The sequence below is a fragment of the Astatotilapia calliptera genome, chromosome 7 (assembly GCF_900246225.1).
Source record: "Astatotilapia calliptera chromosome 7, fAstCal1.2, whole genome shotgun sequence".
NCBI classification, from domain to species: domain Eukaryota; kingdom Metazoa; phylum Chordata; class Actinopteri; order Cichliformes; family Cichlidae; genus Astatotilapia; species Astatotilapia calliptera.
Genome location: NC_039308.1, coordinates 32,687,434 through 32,708,087, shown reverse-complemented (window position 1 = coordinate 32,708,087; position 20,654 = coordinate 32,687,434). Strand labels below are relative to the sequence as shown.

Sequence of the window (20,654 nt, the reverse complement as noted above, 5' to 3'; positions counted from 1 at the left end):
TTTTTTTTTGCACCAACAAGGTGATTCCCAAAGATCTGTAGCTTCATCAGAAATGGTCACTGTGGATGGATGGCTTCTTGACAGCCATCCATCTACTCAAGAAAAGGGAGAAGAGGCTGCGGTATGCCAAATTATGCAAGATCTGGACTGAAAATCATGTGGCAAAAGGTTTGATAGAGTGATGAGTTGTGGTTTGGGGCTGCATTTCCACCAGTAGTTTTGGAGATCCAAATCAAAATGTATGAAATTATGAATTCAAAGAAATGCACCCAGTATTCCATGTTGGATCAAAATCTATCTGGAAAGTGTCTGATTATCAACAACTTCAGTTTTCAGCATCTATCTCACCACGTGAGACTGTCAGTCATTGATTGGTCTCCCTAGAGCACGGACATCAACATTACTGTAGCAGTGTAGGATTATATTGACAGAGAACAGAACACAAGGCAGCCAACGTCCAAAGAAGAGCTTTGAATGACCTTTAAGAAGCCTGGAGAACTATTTGTGAAGACTACTACTCGGTACTAAGAGAATAGGCTGTGTTAAAGTGGTCATACTAAATATTGACTCTTTAGAATTATAAAGACTCTGTTTTTGCCTAATATACCAAACTTCCATATACAGTTGCAGAGGTTTGAAGAAATTGTTACACCTTTTTCCCATTTCAGTAGCAAAATATAAGGAATCAATTCAAGACTTGTAATTGTTAAAATACTTGAAATATAGTTGATTGGCTTTAAAAAGTAAATTCAGTAAGTCACGTGTTATATTCTGCAGGAATGCACAGCCGAGTTTCCTTTAGGGTGGGCTATAACATGTGTTAGCTTCCAACAGTTACGGCTGCCTCTGCAAGCTGTTTTACAACCCACCTCCCCTCAAGTGCTCTAGTTCCAACATTTCATGTTATTCAAGCTATTTCTGACTTATTCAGTGCCATCGCTGTTCTCACTGATGCCTGCTCTGTTGTGAGGCGATTCTTTTGCTGCTTTTGGGGAGGCGTGAGAACAGAGCCACATCAACAAAACTAAATTACTGCAGTTTTGTTTTGACTGATGTGGTACAGGCAGAATTTCTGGTTAAATACAGCAGTACACCTTGAAACTTGGGCCTTCTTATCAGTAACAACAGAAATCAAAATGAAGCGGGTATGAAACAGTTGCCTCCCTGCCAATGAGGTGCATTATTAAAACACCTAGAGAATCATTACTTTAGGTTATGATCGTTTTCTTTATTTTCTCCCAACAGATGAAGTGAACATCCTGCAGGAGCTTTCTTTTCATATCACAAACAGCAGTAATGCCTCCATGACTGTGGGTGAGAGCAAGTGTCTGGTCCTGCAGGTGGGACAGTACTCCACCTTGGCCCTCCCTCTGAGACAGATCTTCATCGATGGGTAAAATGTCTTCTTCGTCTCTCACTTTTTCCTGCTCTGTCTTGCTCTTGTTGAAGGTAAAGTTAGGGAAAAAAATTCATAATGGTCTTTTTTTCCAGTCCTCCTGTGAGTTTTCTGTTTATTTTTATTGTGTGACATTATAATTAGCAACATGTTTCTATCCACTGGTGTTTATAGTACAGTTTGTGCCCACACATGCAACTTATTAAAGAGGACTTAGCTGTATTATTTATCCTTTGAGTACCAATTATATGGCTAAGTGATGTGTTTGTGTTTAGGTTTGAAGATAAGTTCAGTTTGCTGGTACAGTTGCGAAGTCCTCAGAGGGAAGAACGAAGTGTCTTCACTATGCTCAGCGCCGACAATCATGTCATGCTGCAGCTGCGGATCAGTGCTCATGCCATCATCTTCATAGGAACGCAGCAGAGACACTATGAGTGAGTCCACTTCTTGATTTTTTTTTTTTCTCCACCCAGATTATTTGGAAAGTGAGTAGGGCTGTACAATATCGGCAATATAAAATCAAATAATTTTCATTAGTGGTTTCTAAATGGCACCATCTGGAATAAATGCACCCATTCATAATGGGCATAGAAATTCAAAATAAAAGAAGAAAAAAAACAACCCAAAAGTGTCTTTTAATTCTTATGGAATGAGTGTCAACAATCATTTGTTGAATTTTATTACTACAAAATTGGTTTCTGCAGTGCAATCACTGAAGAAGAAGCCTTTCTGTGCTTGCAGCGGAGGGTCTGCCATTATGGCTCACGTCCTCAGAATTACATCTGAGGTGCTTTGGCACTGCGAGGAGAATAGTGCACAGACCACTACTGAAAGGTGCAGGTTCATTGCAGACCTGTAATCAATAGCCTTTCTCTGGCCTCCTCTCTAATCAAGGACTGATAGGGCTGCAGTGACTCACCTGCCCTGGATTGCAGTTTGTCGGTGGGAAAGGGGCAGACTGGCAAATAGGAAGGGAACTGAGATTGCTGGCACTAAAAGATACCAGCACAACAAGCCACTTTTCTCTCTATCTGATCAAGTCCGGCCCTGTCTCTGATTAGATAAATAAATTGGCTCACCTTTTCAGTCCATTCTTTTTGGCAGCCAAATCTCCCTTTTCTGTTTTTTCTCTCTTCCACGTGCATTGCTCTGTACACACATGCCATGCATTTCACTCACTAAATAAACTGTTATATAAGTAAAGTTCATGTCAATCCAAAAACTCTGTAGTTGGCGTGATACAGTCATACAGTCTCCTGTTTTGGATGAGTCATGGCGAAAGAACCATGCAGGTTTTCCTTTAGTATCACACACCAAGAGAAAAAAATCAAACTGTAGTCTGATATGTTCAAGCTAATTTGCTGTACTTGACATTGCACGTCCTGTGACGTGACTGTTTTGCACATCGCATCTTCGATGGTGCAATGATTTATTGTGCAGCCCTAAAACTGAGTATAAATTATTTTTGTGTCAAGTCCTGTGAAACCTCTTTGGCAGATAAAAGGAATTATTCAGAAGTGATTAAGTAAAATTGCTAAAAGTCCGCCAGCAAGATACCGTCAAGTGAGTGCATGGTTTCTGTACCCATCACTGACAAACTCCAGATGTTGAGGTATTAGAGAACAGCTCATGCCCGTTCCTGCTTCGTAGCAGAATTGTATGCAAATTTGTTGGTTAGACAAAGGAGAACTCTGTGGAGGTATATTTGTTTGCAGCCTGTGTTTCTATTTGAAGATAACTGCTTTTGGCTGTCTCTTTGGAGAAATGATTTATTAGGTAACTCTTGGCAGGTTTCTCCTCTAAAAGAACCACAAAGCTTGAAGCAATACATCAGTGTAAGACAGCATACAGAAATGGGCCAAAAGATAGACATACACAGATACTGTAGTTATCTTGTACTGTTTGCACATGAATGATTTTATTTCAGCTTTTTTAACAGAAAGCTGCATGTCTATCAGGTTTCTACTATTAGAGTTTGGCTAGATCCAGAGATCAAATTGACCTGTTTGATTCTGTGAATGTTTGAGGTCTTTGGTTAAATCACAGAGTGGACATACAAGTGGTTGGATCTGACTTTCATGAAGTACTAGCTGGAACTAGACTAAGTATACAAGGAGCTGACCTTAAAGAGGAGATCAGCCAAATTTAATTTGGGTATTGTAATTGATTTTTTTATGTGCTGTCACAGGACTTACACACATGCCCACACTGAAAGACATGATTAAACCTTCTCAGAGAACAAGAGCTCATTCTGTTTGTTTGTTTGTTTGTTTGGCTGAGCCTGATGAAAGAATGCAGAATGTGTGGAGTCCTTGAGATTTATTTATTTATTTATTTTGAGTCCTTGAGATTTAGACGGCACCCAGATGTCAACACAAAGTTATCTTACTATGATTACAGTGCCCAAAGCATTTTTTGAACTCAACTGCTTTATCACATTCGTACAAGAACTTTAAGACACAAAGCCAATGATCTGCATGTCTCTGTCTGTCAGGTTCCCGGTTAGTGGTTTGTCTGATGGAAAGTGGCACCATGTGGCCATCAGTGTGGCTGCCAAGCGGCTCGCACTCTATGTGGACTGCTCTCTGCTGGAGAGTGTGGACTGGGTTTACTACGGCATGGGGATCAGCACCGACGGTCTGCTCATGGTTGGAGGAATTATTGAGAGCTTTGAAACTCCGTTTGAAGTAAGTGGCTCTGCAACCTTTTGACTGATGAAAAAAAGAAGGGGCTCCAGCCCTGACACCTCTGTTTATTGTACATAGACCCTGACAATATCCGGTATGATTGGTCCTGTTTAGATTTAAAGCATTTTATTTATTTGTTTTATTATTTGTTTCTTGTTGCACTTCATATGAATAACAACTTTGCTATGCAACGAACAGATTAAAGCAACTATTTCCAAATAGATGGCCATGTGTGATGTAGGTTGATTTTCTTTTACTTTGAAAAGTCATGCATTCCTGTTCATCCTTCTACAAGTAAACAGCAAAGAAAGCAGCACACATTCCACCCATGTATCTTTTCATCACAGACCCAAAGATGCTTGGAAACAGAGAAACTTTCTATAGACATGCTTGTATATTGACTAAAGCATGTACTGTTCATGTTTTGTTTTTGCATTTATTTTATTGTGTTTCATGCATCCAAAACAGACTAAAATGGATGGATTCAGCATGTGGATGTATGCAATTGATCCAGAAACATGTGGACTTGTTCTGGTGATTAATCAGTGGTATTAGTCATTGACGGGAAGCTCGCTTGATAGATATCCAAACCAAATCTTCAGGAGATCTGTTCATCGTCACACTGTTGTTTTTATGGTGTTAGCTTCTATGATTGTTTTCACTTTAGCTTTTGTTTTGCTAAAACGTTCTTCAGCCTTTTCTGCTTTCTTTGTTTTCTGCATCTTCCTCTGTGCTCTCTGATTTTGACCTCTTTCAACCAGTTAACCATTTCGAAGGTTATTTTTTTCAAGTGGGCTTCTGTGTTTTTAATGTTTTTCGTGTTTTTTTTGTTTTTTTTTCTTGTTTGTTTTAATTGTCTTGATTTAGTTAACCTGTGTCTTATTATCCTTCTGCCTGGTGTTCATTTAGGATGTGTGCCTCTGTTCAGTCTTTGGTCTTTGGTTTGCTGATGTCTCTTTTTTTTTTTTTTTAAATTGTTTTCTTGATACCTTTTTTGCATTTTGTTTCTTTTCCCCACTAATCTGTGCTTCCTTATTTTCATTCACCTGCTGGGCTTCTCCTAAGAATTGTGTTATCAAATGTGACATTGATGGTTCTTTAAACTTTTATGTGAGCATCTCAAGAGCATTTTGATGGCCCGTAATGCATTGTGGATATTAGTTGCTATAACAAGCTTTGTGGATATAGCTTGAGGATTAGAGCAGGCAGTGACTGCATCACAGTGGGGGTGAGGACGAGCGTTATAGAGGTAGCATCTGGATTTGTTTTTAGCAACAATTAAAACGGATTTTCCATCCATCTATCCCACGACGACAGATCCCTGAGGTGCTGACAGTCTTATCTCTGGACAATCTTTTGTGTTCGACACAGTGAAACCATATATTAATGAACTCTGCACTTATATGCAACTATTACTGCCATCCAGTGCAGCATGAGTAGAGCTTCTCAGAATAATTTTGTTTGTTCTGGATTAGGTTCTCATAAAAAAATGATTTTAAAGGGAGGCAAAATGTGTGGCATGTTGAAACAGGAATTTCTGGGTGCTTTGCTTTGCTTTGTGCTGTAAATAAACAAAATGATCTGTTATTTGCTAAGTGCAAAAGTGTGTGCTCTTAAAATGGATTTGATTACTTGTACATGATTGCTTTAGTTATGCACACGCTGCATACTTTAGGCTACATTGTAAAGATCCAGGAGTGACAGCTGCATTTGGTTTTTGAAGAAAAGTCTGTTGTATATTTCAATCACCAATTACATTAATAGAAATATTTGTCCTTCATGAAAATGTACTGCAGATGCATCTGTTTAACAGACATATGTTGTTTGATCCCCTGTCTATTTCAAGGTCATCATGGGATTTTTCTAACGGAGGTACTTGAGATTTGGTTCTTCTTCAAAGGACATGAAACATCTCTAAAACTATCTCTTTATATACAGTAACACAGGTCTGTGTTAAATAAAACATAACATTTCTCAGATGGCTTTTCCTTAAAGTCCTTACAGACTGTGTGTCTCTTACTTTTCTTCTGTAAGCAGCTGAGATCAAATAGCTTGTTAAAATGCATTTTACTTTTTCCAAAATGGACCTGGACTTCATTGCTTTCATTTGGATAAACAACGACAAATTTGCATAAGCAATGTAATTACTACATGTATTGTAAACATTCATGTATGGTTTCACTTACTTTAGGTTCAGTAAGTCTCAAAGTCATGGGCATCTATCTCCTAAACAACGGAACTTATGCCATGCTGCACTCACACAAACACAGAGGCATGCTCTCACCTACCATCACACTCTTATTAACATAGCCTGAGGACAGAGGTTTGCTCATGATTTGTTTTTCTTGCTTGGCCTGACGGAGATTCACTGGAAAAGGACCCTGGGAACTGCAGTGAAATGCATGACCTGCAGTAAAGTGTGTGTGTGTGTGTGTGTGTGTGTGTGTGTGTGTGTGTGTGTGTGTGTGTGTGTGTGTGTGTGTGTGTGTGTGTGTGTGTGTGTGTGTGTGTTCACCTGACGGCTTTTGTCTGTTCATTTGGGTTTCATTATCTTCACATTCTGTATTGGGGTCCTTAACATTACTTGTTACTTTTTGTTAAAAAAAACCTCTAACTCTTGTTAAAATGCTGTGATACTTCCACTCCTGAGACTATAAAATGCAGCAGAGATGTAGAACTTCTCACTTTCATCGGACTAAAATTTATCACAAAGCAGGTTGTTGCTACATGTTCAGGTGTAGTTATTGAAGTGCTGCTGAATATTTCTGCAATACAAGATTGTATAATTAAAACTGCAGATGTAAAGTTTCTTTTGACAACATTTTAAAGGAATACATAAATATGGTGGAGTATGTTCTAATGTCTGGCCGTTTGGCAGTAGAAGCTTCTGTATGCTTTGCTGGATAGCATCAGGGGTGACTGTTGATTGTTAGTGTGCCTCAGGCTCTCTGCAGATGTCTTACCTCACCAGTATCACTAATGCTCAGTAGATGGGTGTTGGTGATCTTCTGGGCAGTTTCAGTGCCTTCTGGTATTTAGTCATGGACATCCCATTCCAGTTTGTAATGCTTCCAGTTAGGATCCTTAATAATGTTCCTCTGTAGAAGTGAGCTAGAACTTGGCATGGTAATTTTAGGCTTCTCAGATTTCCTTAAAAGCTTTCTTCATCACATGTAACATAGATGAGGAAAGGTTTTTTGAAAATGAATATTAAAATATTTTGATTTTGTTGTTTCAAATATTGCAACTTAATATCACCACATTTCGGTTATAGGTAAATTAAGTTAAACTTCTAGTATGTCAGGCTATCCAAACTGATATTTCACAGGGATAACAAGCAGGACATGAAGAGACATTTACTTTTTTGACGTTGTGTTTTCAGACTGCATGTTTGGTTGCGCTTTACTTTCTCTGTGCAGGGTCATCTTCGACAGCTGGCCTTCCTGATGGGAGATCCAGATGCTGCCCAGCAGCACTGTAGCCACCACCCACCCCTCTGCAGTGTCACTGCTCCTAAGCCTCCCCGCTTACCACGCACCAACAACCCACTGCAGGTGAGGAACGCTGATTTAAAGAAACGGCAAAAGAAATTAAATCAGCAACATTTTCTTTTGACTTGTATACACAGCAGCCCTCCAACATGTCACTGAGGTATTTAAGGTGAAGCCATCCATGTCTTTTGAAGCCCACAACACAAACGCTCAGGCTCCTGCAGTTAATTCACTGACAGCACGCACTGCTATATAATTTAATATAAGCAATATGAAAGATCACCAGAGGATTTAAAATAAAAACTGCACTGACTCCTGTGGTTTTGATCCAGTCTGGTAAATTTAACAACTCGTGAGTGTTTGGTTGTTCATCAGTGCAGGCTTGAACAGTCTTTGATTGTGGTTTTTTTATTTAGAAATTGTTGCCTCTGTTTCCACACAGAATATACTGTTGTCCTCAAATGACCTGGAGAACCTGCTGGGGGATGCAAAGGACAAGTCTTTTTTGAGCTTTGACCGAACTGTAAGTAGGATATTGGGTGTCTTAAGTGTTAATTGTTAACCAGAAATTCACTTTTAATTCGCATGTTAGAAACAGTGAAAAAGTGCAGTTACCTGGTTTCACAGCTGTCGCCCAGTGCTGTAGTGACAGACTATGGGCAGCTTATAACCAGTGTATATATACACCGACCACTGGTCTGGTTTACGTAGGTTTTTTTTTTTTGCCATTAGTGTCTGTGTCTGTGAAACCAACAGTCCGTCAGTCTGCAACAGTCTGTCATTAATTAGCCATGCTGTGCTGAGCCTCAGGCGTCAGAGGCCTCATCCAGCAGTCCCACCTCTGTCTTTGGCTGACTGGTCCACTTCACATGGTTGTGTGCGCTGCATATGTGTGTTTAAGTGCTTGATCTGTGAGACACTGTGTGTGTCTACTCACTGGCCTTTGTTGTGGCCTGCAAGAGGCCACATTCCTTCACTGAGGCTAAAAGTCTGCTTTGATAAATTGTAGCAATGGCTCATTTCTTTTGATCTTTACCAAATGCAGTTTGGGATTGGATTAGTGGTTTTATTTTGAATATTTCAAATGAAGTAATAATCAGCACAGCTGATTCCCATACTATGTGCAATCAGCAGCTCATCTGGATTCAAATGAGAGTATTGTTTTCTGAGCATCAGGACCGGACTGAAACTGTCAACTTTTGTGCAGAACAACATTACACGTGCCGAGGTGGGTGGAGCCAGGGAGCCCCATCCATCTTCTATGTGCAGAGGTGAAGAAGCTTGACAGAATAGTGAGGGGGTTAGGGGTCACTGATAAGAGGCAGACTAGTAATTTGAAGTGTGAAAAGTGATTTCCCCCTGTTGTTAAAGTAGTCACCTGATTATTTCCAGTAAATTAGCTTTTGGATGATCTGATGGATTTTTGGTATTCTGTAAACTTTCTCTGCTGTTTATATAAATAATATCTAAACACTATCTCTCATATTGTTCTGTTTCCTTACTGCTTACTGCTCAAACTATAGGTTGTATGTGAAATATTGATATGGGCACCAAGAAATCCCTCACCAGTTTGTGGATTCGCATTTTATGAAGCTTTGAGTTTTGAAGCTTTGAGGGGTTTTCACTGAGGCAGTCCTGGTGTTTTTAAACCACATCTGACAAGCAAAGTTTGGATCTAATGAAATAACTGAGAAAACCAGACTTTCCCCAGCTAACTACTTGTGACTGACAAGTTAGCCAATGAACATAGCCATAATGTTTTATTCAACGTATTCCAGAAACTGGGAAGAGTCACCAGGAAAATGCTTAATGATGTCATGGATCAAGGTAGCCAAAGGCTGGCTTTCTCATAACTAGAGGAGTCGCCTCCTGCTGGCAGCAGCACGAAAATACAGATTTAAGACCTTTTTTTTTTTTTTTTTTTTTTTTTTTACTCATGTTTGCTTCACTTTTCCAACTTGGAAGCTAGGTCTATATTTCATACTCTCTGTATGCTGTTGCCTTAGTTTTCTGAGCCAGAAGTGACCATATTTGGATGAAATAATGAGAAATCATGTAGCAGTGAACATTGTACCACTTGTTTAGTAACCTGCATTTACAAAATGTATGGACAGAGATGGATAGCTGCTAATTCGTGCTAAGTAAAGAGTTAAGACGTGTTAAGTGCACAGCAGTCCAAACCTTTCTGTCAAATCATTGCATTAAAAAAATACTCCAAAAGGCGAAGCCTAGCTCACAGATAGTTTGCTAGTTAGCACTCATCTATTACTTAAATCAGCCTAGGAAGTGTAAAATTAGCCTGGTCTAGTACCAGGCTGTAGAGTTGTTTATTTCTGCTGTAAAGTTGGGCATTACAACATGTAAATATTGGAGATAAACTTACTTTTAGAATCAGCCTCAAGTGGCCATTTGAGGAACTTCATTTTCCTCATCTTTGGTGACAATTTTGAGGACAGGCCAGGTAGACTGAATGTTGAATCACTGTTGGTGATGAGTGCGAGCACACATGTAATGATCAGTTCACGGCCAGACACAGACATCATATGTTTTTGGCCATGCAGTGATTAAAAGGTAATTAGACGTGAAAATGTACTGTTAACATTAATTGCAATATTGATTGCTTATCAAATAAAACCGCCTTACTCTCTGTACCAGCTGATTCATTTGTTTCTACTTAAGATCGCTCAGTGTTTAAAATCATGTCAGTGATGATGAATGTTTAATCTCATCAGCACATCCCACATCAGCCTTAGGATGCCAAAATGTGCATACACATACTATTGTTCACGCACATGAACCAAACACTTCTTGAAATGCTGTACTGGCGCTCGTGTTTCTGGAATCACCATATGAGGAAAACAAAGAGGGCTACATATGTTTCGAAACAAAGGAAAAACAAAGCTGGTTTGAATTTACATTTTTGTGTATACAAAACATACCTTAAATAATCAGTGAGGGTCTGTTTGTCTTTAAAAAATGCAGCAGTGTATAGCCAGAGAAGCTACTGCAACCTTGAATGTTTAAGAAAAAAAAACAAACGGGCCATGCCGTGCCACGCTAGCCCCGCCAGGCAGAAGCTTCTACATCAGGATGGCATTGGGATTCTTTTTTGATGATGTACATGACCAAGACCTCTCCTGCTGTTTTGTGTTGTCGGGACTTTTTGGGTTTTTTCCAGGAACAAGCTGCCCCAGATCAGTCTTAATAGTCTGTGGTGGGGCGTGGTCTGCGGGGCCGTGCGGACGCACCTGCACGGCATCCGCAATCACGCCCGCCGTGTTAAAACACGGACTCAGGGGTTGGTGTGGTGTGACGTGAATCAAATAAAGTTGGCTCTGAACGTCGCTCCGTGGTCCCGCCGTGCCTTATTCATGCCACATAGTCACTGAAATCTTCTTCATATGGCTGCATCACATTTTCTCACGTAATTATCTCTCTGTCTGTTCATCTGTTTCTATTTTCTGTCTTTTACTGCGTCTGATTCCGTCTTTCCGTTTTCCATGTCTCTGTCCTCTTCTATCTGTTTAAGTCTTTGCATCCTTGAGTTTTTTGTTTTTTTTGTTTTTGTTTTGTTTTTGCTGATGAAATTTTTGCATGGCATTGTTGTGCAACTAAATAGCTGTACTTAGCTACAAGTGAAAGTGAGTGATGATCACGGCTTATCATGTAGGTAACAATAAATCAGAGAATAAAGGATATAATTGTTTTTTCTGCTGTCTGTCTCTCATTATAGCCATGCAAACCATGCTTGCGGTGGTAAAGCTGCCTCTGGCTCTCTTCTGGTCCCTCTTCCCTTCTTTAAAAAAAATACATTTCTAAAGAAAGTAAATATAGCAACACATTAACAAGACCTATTTCTCTTTTGTTGAGGTCTGCTGCAGTCGTCTTTGAAACCTAACATTTCTGACTTTTGGGCCTCTTTGTTGGGGTTTCCTGATTTGATGAATGTCCCTTCTGGGCCCCCCTTGACAGGTACTCTCTTTAGAGACATGGCTTTCAACCAGTCAATGTACAGCACCTCAAATGTGCACAAAGATTTTAAATGGCACTGGAGGTCATGGGCCTTAGCTAAACATGTAATCACAAAGTCAGCGCTAACCTGAGCGTAATCTGACCGCTTTGAATTTATAATTAACTTGTCCCGTATTAGTCAGAGTTACTTTGTTTTGCAAATTCTCTTTGTCATTTACAGCTTCTCAAATTGTGAACACATGTTGTTTTTCACCTATTTTACATAATCACTCAGGTCAGAGTTTTCCTTGTACAAGACATTTAATGTTAAGCCATTGATATGTACTGTGGCACGTTTTTAAGGGCTGTTTTATATTGTTGGGCAGACTTTTATTGGGATAAAGAAGTAGTCATCAAAATGGGTTCAAGCTGTGCTATTAGTGCATGTACAGATAATAAAATGAGAAAGTTGTGAATCTTTTTCCCTTTCTTTATTTTCTCCCACTTCATCTTTGGGCCAATGGAAACTTGCAGCATATGTAACTAACTTCTCAAACTGTTCCTGCTGCTGTGTCACCTGACTCGTGAGTCAGCTAGCTCATGAACATGGATAAATATTTCAGTCCAGAAGAACCCAAATGTTGCTGTATTGATGTTAGGATTACACAGAAGTCCCTGAAAATGTTTCAGCATGTGGGGGTTCCCTGCCCGCAAAAAGTTAGAGAACCACACGGTTAAACAACTGATCAATTGTTGGAGTAATCAACATATTAGCTTCCCAACGTTATAGTCTACTAGAAGGCATGTGTTCAGGTTTCTTTCCATGTGCAAAATGCATATTTTTCAGAAAGAGGGGGGAAAGAAGGAGGTAGTGCTGGAGAGCATGACGAAGCTTGCATTTGATTGTTTCTCTATGTTGAAGGTTACCAGGCAACTGAAACCAGTTTGTTGAAGGGGTTTTGTAGTTACAGCACTGCTTACACACGATTCCTAACAGTGTCAGAGACAGGCAGGGAAACACACACGCGCCTATGGAGTTAATGTTCCCTGTTCCATGTCTTGTCCCTTCCAAGTGTTTCCGTTAGGGTCTCTAGAGAAGTCCCCTTTCATAAATCTTGTCAAACAATGGCTTTTAACTGTCCCACTGAGACAAAAGCAAAGAGGTTTGGGAAAAATGATCCATCATTCTGACACTTTTCCATGACTTGCTTAAACTGGCGAGAATGGCTTGCTTTACGTGAGGTGTCATTTTTGATGTCATGACGTAGCCTTAGCATTGAGGAGTGTGCCTGTTAATGAATTACCCATTTTAGGTTGATAAATGAAAATATATTTTTGATGGAACAGATGTGTTAACATGGATTTGCTGTCTTATTTACATATGTAGCAACTTAACTCCCTTTTCCCCTCATTTAACACCTGACCTTTGGCTGAAGACAAATGCTAAGACCAGGTCATCCAGCTGGTCTGAAGAGACTGTAAGATGGTCAGGTTAGCCTGGATTCAACCCTATAAGGACATGAGATACTTCTTCAGTGATTAAGGAGGTTATTGCTATTGTAGTGTGTGTTTGTGCACTTGTATGGACAGAAAGTTTGGAAATTATCATTGATCTCTTCCATCCTAGAGGCCTCTTTAGCGGCTGGTGGGGTGTAAAGCTGCTGCCAGTCAGGCTTCAGTCAGAAGGGAAAATACAATACAGTATAACTAAACTGAATTTATATTTTTGGAATTTGAAAGCGATTCTGTTGCTGATTCTGTCATGCAGTTGCATTAACTTTTTTCACCTCTCTGGAAGTGTTTCCTTGCAGAAAACACCTGAGAACCACTGGTTCTCATGCTTATCGCATTATTGTGAAAGTCAACATCTTCTCATGCCAGAATACTTCACGTTCCTTTATCATCTTCACCCTAATAGATGCACTTAAAATGGTTCTAGGTATTAGTTGTGTCACATGTCAACTGTGACCTCGCCACAGCCGGTCACCATTTGCACTGGTGGCTGGGGTGCCCTCAACCTATTGCAATCTCCTGCTGAGTGATACATGTTGCCACTTGGGAGTAAAACGAGCTGAAATAGAAAGGAAATCTTGACAGATGTTACAGTAATACCTGCACTCATAGGCTTGTATCTTCAACCTGCCCACGCTGGCTGCGCATCAGGTTGCAAAAATCCCGAGAAACATGACAAAGTAAGCTGCGCTACAAAGGGTGGAATCAGTTTTGGCATATGCCACCAATCACAATCATGAAAACAGCAAAAATAAAACATGTTTTAAGTTACCAGTTAGCATTAGCAAGGTTGCATAGAAAACTGAATATGCAAACCAGCAGGTGCATCCCGCATGAGGCAGATACCTGTTAATAAGTGCTAAGTAACATGTTAAAAAAATACTAGAAATCTACTCAGCAAAACTTCTTTTTCACAGGCTGTTAGCACAATTAACCACAAAACTAGCTGTGATGTTTGTCAGATAATTACATTAATGAGGATATAATTGGCCCTTAGAGCAGGAGGATGGTTAGGAGCTCCAGTTTATTCATTAAAAATAGCAGATGCAAAACTGGCAGTCTGCTAGTCTGCTGTTGCTTTTGGCATGTATGTGTCATGTAAAGTAGCCAAGCTCCTAATAATGCATTAATTTAAATCTTCTTTTGAAATGATAGGTAGGCATTTTAACCAAGGAGTTTATGAAATTCACATTTAAGCCAGTTACAAGCAGCCATCTGAGACACTCTGAGAAACTCCTCGGAGGTTTCAACCAATACTGTTCACATGGTAGCTTCCCTCTTTTTTTCACCCTTGTGTTAAGTTATCGCTTCATTAGTATTTACTTGGAGCCATATCTGTCACGGTCCGCTGTGACAGACCGTGTGGAGAGTGCGTGGAGGACTCAGGTGCAGACACGAGTGACACGGGAGTAAACTTTAAACAAAAGCGAGCCTTTTATTGTGGCTGGTAACGCAAGAGAAACAAACAAGAATAAGGGCAGCTCAAAAGCAATAACTAAACAGAAACCTAAACTGGGAATGAACTAAGGTAAGGTTATGACTTAGAATACAACAGACCGGGCATGGAAACATGGAGGGTGGGAACACAGACGACGCGACACAGACTGTAAGAAACACAGAGACTAAATACACATGAGGGATGATCAGGGGAAGTGGCCACACATGGGAACGCAGCTGATATACATGAACTTAACGACAGGACAGGAGGAGTGAAACTGAATACACTGACAGTGAATGCAGGCCTTCAAAGTAAAACAGGAAACATGGGACATGAACCGGGGAGACGTAGTACAGGGGGAGGTGACAGACGCGACAGCATGAACTTGACAATACAAGACACACAGACATAAACACACGAAGGGCAAGGGAGGCTTGATACAAGGGTAACATAACTACAAAAGGACTGGACTACCTTAAAGAACCTAAACAATCAATAAACATTAAAATAGACTAAACACAAAACACTGGGTCGCACGACCCAGGACCATGACACCACCCCCCCACCAAGGGCTGGCTCCAGACAGCCCCAAACCAAAAGAAACAGACCACCGGAGGGACCAGAACAAGAAAAAAAAAAAACAGCCAACAGAAAACACTGGAGCACGTGACATAGTCCAGACATAATTCAGGGGGTCGGCCCGGAGGGCGGCAACATACCAGCCCACAGTTTATGAGTTCAGGCGGCCGACCCGGGGGTTGGCAACCCAACAGGCCACGCCATCTCCCATCAGGAGGCCGTCCATGTGAGAGGCAGCGGCGGTGCAGTTCGGGAGGCCGACCCGGAGCCCGCGGGCACAAGAGTTCAAGGGTCATACGGTCGGGGGGCCGACCAGGCGGGCGCCACAGGTGACAGAGCCGGTCAGGAGGCCAGCCGTGCGGAAGGCAACGGCGGCGGTGAAGGGGACAGCGGAACAGCTCAGGGGGCCGGCCGCGCGGAAGGCAGTGGTGGCCCTCCAGTGTCAGGCGTACTGGCCGAGGCCCGGTGGGCACAGGACCAGTCGAGGCAGGACCAGGCGGTGGCGTGGCAGCCACAGGCGACGGAGCCGGACCAGGCGACGGCGAAGCAGGAGCTGAGGCAGAGGCTGGACCAGGCGTAGCAGAAGCAGAAGGTGGCTGGATGGGCGGCTCGGGCCCCCTAGCAGACGTGGCATGGTGCTGGACGGGCGGCTCGGGCCCTCCAGCTGACGTGGCATGAGGCCGAACGGGCTCCTCGGGCCCGCCAGCAGACGAAGCATGAGGCCGAACGGGCTCCTCGGGCCCGCCAGCAGACGAAGCATGAGGCCGAACGGGCTCCTCGGGCCCTCCAGCTGACGTGGCATGAGGCTGAACGGGCTCCTCGGGCCCTCCAGCGGACGAGGCATGAGGCCATTGTGGCGGTGATGAGACCCTGGGGCCTATAATGGAAGCATCAGTTGGTGCAGGCGCCTGCAGAGCGTCAACCGCTCCCACCCGAGTGCCTAGGCTGGGTGCGGAGCTCAGCTGTGTACTGACTGGCATAACCTTGGGAACCAACCTGGGTGTAGGAACAAACCGGACGGCAGCCATTCCCACCTGAGGTGCAGATGCAGGATATGGCTGACCTACGGCTGCCCTGACCCCAGTGGTGAGAACTAGCTCAGGTGCTGGCTGGGTGACCCCTGCCTCTACCTGGAGATCAGACGCAGGTGAGAGGTCAGGCAACGCCACAGCCACCCTGGGAGTGAGCACAAAGTTCCAGATATTGACTTTGTCAGGTGCAAGCAGAGGAGCAACAACAGACAAAGACCTTAAAGTCTCTAAGCCCTTAACATAGTCCAAATTGTCCTTAGTTGCCCTTCTTGGGGAGCTAAACACATCTTCTGTCTTGGAGCATGATTCAAACAACATTTCAGACCTGAAATAAGTTGGCTCAGTGACACAAGTGATAGTTATACTGTCCCAGGAAGCATGATTCTTAAGGCCAAGACATGATTCATGAACCCACATAAAACAACCAGGACTATGTGCAGATGATTTTAACATAATAATTTGGCAGTCACATAGGAAATAACTACGCTTATTGGAGTCTAAGCCCCCGTAGGCGAGACTGAGTTAAGGGGGGGTTCAGCCACACACACTAATCGGCTGTGGAAGGCTAGTGAGTGGAATGCACATGGACCTGGCTTTGCACAGAAAACATAGTGGACTGGCTCTGAGCCATCCGGCTGAATTGTCTTTAGATCGGCCAGTTCATTAACTGCTGTCAAAAGGTCCTGGCCCAGGGGTGCAGTTAAAGGGCTAGCTGGGTTGTAATGGCTAGCATGGCGCTCCCCCCCGACAGCCTTTGAAACATGAAATTCAGCCTTGTCATTGGATAATGCGGGAGCATAACTTAAACAATCCTTCAGTGTTATATTAACGGAAATTGCAATGTCATTCACAGACATAGGGGAACCTGGCAGACCCATAATAATCGTCCCGGCCCGATGGACTGGTGTAGAAAAGCAGTCGCTGATGTCGGGCTCCAAAGCACTCCCTCTGGTCAAACCATCAGCAGAGTGAGGAACATGGGGACCGATCAGCACAGGATCATAACAGACATTTTTATGATCAACACTGGACATTTCTTCTTTCGCTGGTCTAGTTATATAAACAGAACATTTGTTATTTGACTCGGGAACAAGGAAAACTGACTCGGAAAGGGGGGTGCTAGCCAAAGGCAATACAGTCTTACTACTGGTCAGATCAGAAGCTTTCTCACTTGATTTGCGGTTAACAGACAGCAGGGGCTGAGACACGGTCTTAAATAAGGCCCCAAATGCCCTAGCGGTCTTAAAAGAAGCCCTCTCAGTGGAAGATGGAGGTTCTGGGTGTGCAGAATCATTAGTACATCCTTTTTCGCTAATGTCCCCCTCATCCTGCTCATACGTAATACCAGGGTTTAACAGTACATCACTTGGTTTAATTCTCAGGACTGAAGAGTCTATGGTCGGTTTGGCAGTGTCGGTTTCACAGTTCGGTGATGGCAGTGCGTCTTCCCCAAGAATAGCGTGCCCAACACCAGAAAGTTTAGCTTTGTTGTCAAAACACAACGTGGGCACAGGATTAACACCTTCAACATTAGCAGTCAGAGGCATGGAAAAGGCAGCTTCTTCACTGGCCCCCGAGAAAACAGACCGTGATGAGGTGCATGGGGGGGTGACAGAGTTAACAGTACAGGTAAATTGTGTCTCCATCTCCGAGACCTTAATTGTCTTTCCAAAGCCCTCGCCCTCACTACATCCATCCACTACATTCAGTGGCAACAGAACGTTATCACTAACCTCTGAGTGCCGTGTAGAGCGACGCCGACGCCGCTTCCTCCTCGGAGCGGCCGCGAGCGCGGCAGCGTTAACTGTTGGGATCGAGTCTTCCTCCTCAGCCCACATCCTCGCCAGACAAGCGGCCGGAGACGTGAAGTCCTTGCGAGGGGGTGACGGTGAGCGGCCGGTCTGAAGCAGGGCGATAGGTGGGAGCTCCTCCTCGGGAATGAGCCAAGGCTTCCAACGGAGCTCCTCCTCCCGATAAGCCCGCAACACCTGCTGACGCTCATCGTCACCAAAATCTATGGCCTCCATCGCCTCCGTGTGCTGGTCAGTGCAGCTTGACTGTGGCGGAAACGAGGAAGCCGATCCACGGTGAGGCGATGGCTGAGTGGAAGTGGACCTCAGCGTTCCACCTCTCACAGCCTCTGGCTCATGAGGCAGCGGCGATGACACCCGTCCACGGGACGGAGGTGTGGGTGCTGAGGCGGCATTCAGGACCCTCTGGGCCAGCGCACGGGCACGAAGCTCCTCCTTAAGGGGGCCCAGGGAGTCAAACGCCTCGACGAGGTGGGGGAGCTGTCGCAACCGTGGCTCCCGCAACAAAACGGCGTCCACGGCCGCCAATCCCGTGGAAACCACACTTGGATCCGCGCATCCGATGATGTGATCCATAATGCGGCAGAGCCGGTTCAGCTCCTCCCCTACCTCCTCTGAAATGTCCGCTGAGTCCGACATGGTCGCGTCGTACTGTCACGGTCCGCTGTGACAGACCGTGTGGAGAGTGCGTGGAGGACTCAGGTGCAGACACGAGTGACACGGGAGTAAACTTTAAACAAAAGCGAGCCTTTTATTGTGGCTGGTAACGCAAGAGAAACAAACAAGAATAAGGGCAGCTCAAAAGCAATAACTAAACAGAAACCTAAACTGGGAATGAACTAAGGTAAGGCTATGACTTAGAATACAACAGACCGGGCATGGAAACATGGAGGGTGGGAACACAGACGACGCGACACAGACTGTAAGAAACACAGAGACTAAATACACATGAGGGATGATCAGGGGAAGTGGCCACACATGGGAACGCAGCTGATATACATGAACTTAACGACAGGACAGGAGGAGTGAAACTGAATACACTGACAGTGAATGCAGGCCTTCAAAGTAAAACAGGAAACATGGGACATGAACCGGGGAGACGTAGTACAGGGGGAGGTGACAGACGCGACAGCATGAACTTGACAATACAAGACACACAGACATAAACACACGAAGGGCAAGGGAGGCTTGATACAAGGGTAACATAACTACAAAAGGACTGGACTACCTTAAAGAACCTAAACAATCAATAAACATCAAAATAGACTAAACACAAAACACTGGGTCGCACGACCCAGGACCATGACACTATCTTCAAAAGGTCAATAAAATCTGTTTCACAAAACACTTTGAGATCTTTCCAAGCTCTCCAAGACTGAGGTCTCTTCAACCAAACTGTTGATACACTGCAGTTCAAATATGTTGGAACAGATAAAAAGTTATTTTCCTCAAGACAACATAATATTCATATTAGATTCATATTAAAACAATCATCTGGTGGGATCGATTTTGGCGCTAAAGGCATGCTTTTCTGTTGTTTTCTGTTGATACATCAAAGGCTCAGTGAAGGGCATGCAACATTTGCTATTTTCAAATATTGCCTAATTAGAGAGCGAGGATGAGGGAGCATGCTTTGTGTATCTGATTGATATTTCTTTGTTTTTATGTCAGCTCGATGGCCCTGCATGCTGTCAAGCTTTTCTGTTATGCACGTCAGCATACATCCAGCAATAATTTTTCATCTGCGTAGCGTGGTTTATAACTGTTTCCAATATAAAATAATTACAGACAAGTCAAACCGTGAAGAACAAAAGGAAGCAGAGATGCTTGGATGAAAGTGAGGGAGGAGATGGAAACAGAGGATTGAAGAAATGTTTCCGTAGCCACTTCTTTCCCTGTGTTGCTAAGCAGCGCAGAACCGTTTTCTCCACACGAGAAGCCCCGACATGCTCGTACTGATAATTTTCCACTCCGCATCTGTAATTTAGAACAGGGCATCTAGGCTGTGATGATAAATGGTTACATGCTAGGTGATGAAAACTTGTTATACAAGTGCTACATCAGCGCATTAGCTTTCATGAGGGCAGAAATACCTGTGATTCAAGTCCCAGCTGTTAAAGTTCAATAAAAATTGCGTTTTCAGTGCAGACACAAGAGACCTCTGGAAGCCATTATGTAGTGAGGAAGAAGATGTGCCGGGAAGTAGTTTAAAATTAAAAAGAGATCACTGATTTACCCCCTAGCCTGCACATCTGCCGCGCAGTTCAAAAGCATCCACAGAGGTTCTGTTCACCCTGAATCAACCTCCCCCTGCTCTTGTTTATTTATATCGCTGTTTGTCCTAGACCACCTCGCCTTTTGGTCCTAATAGACATGAAGTAATGCTTCCGGTGACACTGAGGTGCCCTGCTGTTTTTTACTTTAATGCAGACGGGGTCTCCTCTCTGCATCGACACAATAAATGTAAATCAAGCCAACCTCAGAGAATCCACAATGAATATTTCCCCTCACAAGTTCTCTCAGCTGTGGTTATTTCACTGAATCTGGGAACTGTGGCTTCCCCTCCCCTAATTCCACCACATTTTATTGTGCATGCCTCTAACCATGTGCAAAAGCAGTGGGGATTCCCTCACATCTTCCTTATCCCTGTTTTCCTTCATCGCGCTCTGCTCGGTTGGAACAAGCAGTCACTGCATTCATTCAAGCAGATTTTTAGTTGCCCGTGATGTTGCGGTTTGAGTTTAGTGCCAATAGCTTG

The 20,654-nt window shown here is 43.2% G+C and overlaps 1 protein-coding gene across 1 annotated transcript in view; it reads left to right on the top strand.

Annotated features, from left to right (window-relative positions):
• LOC113026024 (collagen alpha-1(I) chain) overlaps nt 1-20,654 on the top strand; it is a 125,192-nt gene that overhangs the window by 38,015 nt on the left and 66,523 nt on the right. Inside the window, exons 2-6 of the mRNA XM_026174418.1 lie at nt 1,246-1,393; nt 1,672-1,830; nt 3,891-4,083; nt 7,503-7,637; nt 8,017-8,097. Of these exons, the coding sequence (XP_026030203.1) occupies nt 1,246-1,393; nt 1,672-1,830; nt 3,891-4,083; nt 7,503-7,637; nt 8,017-8,097 (716 nt within the window). The remainder of the gene's footprint in view (nt 1-1,245; nt 1,394-1,671; nt 1,831-3,890; nt 4,084-7,502; nt 7,638-8,016; nt 8,098-20,654) is intronic.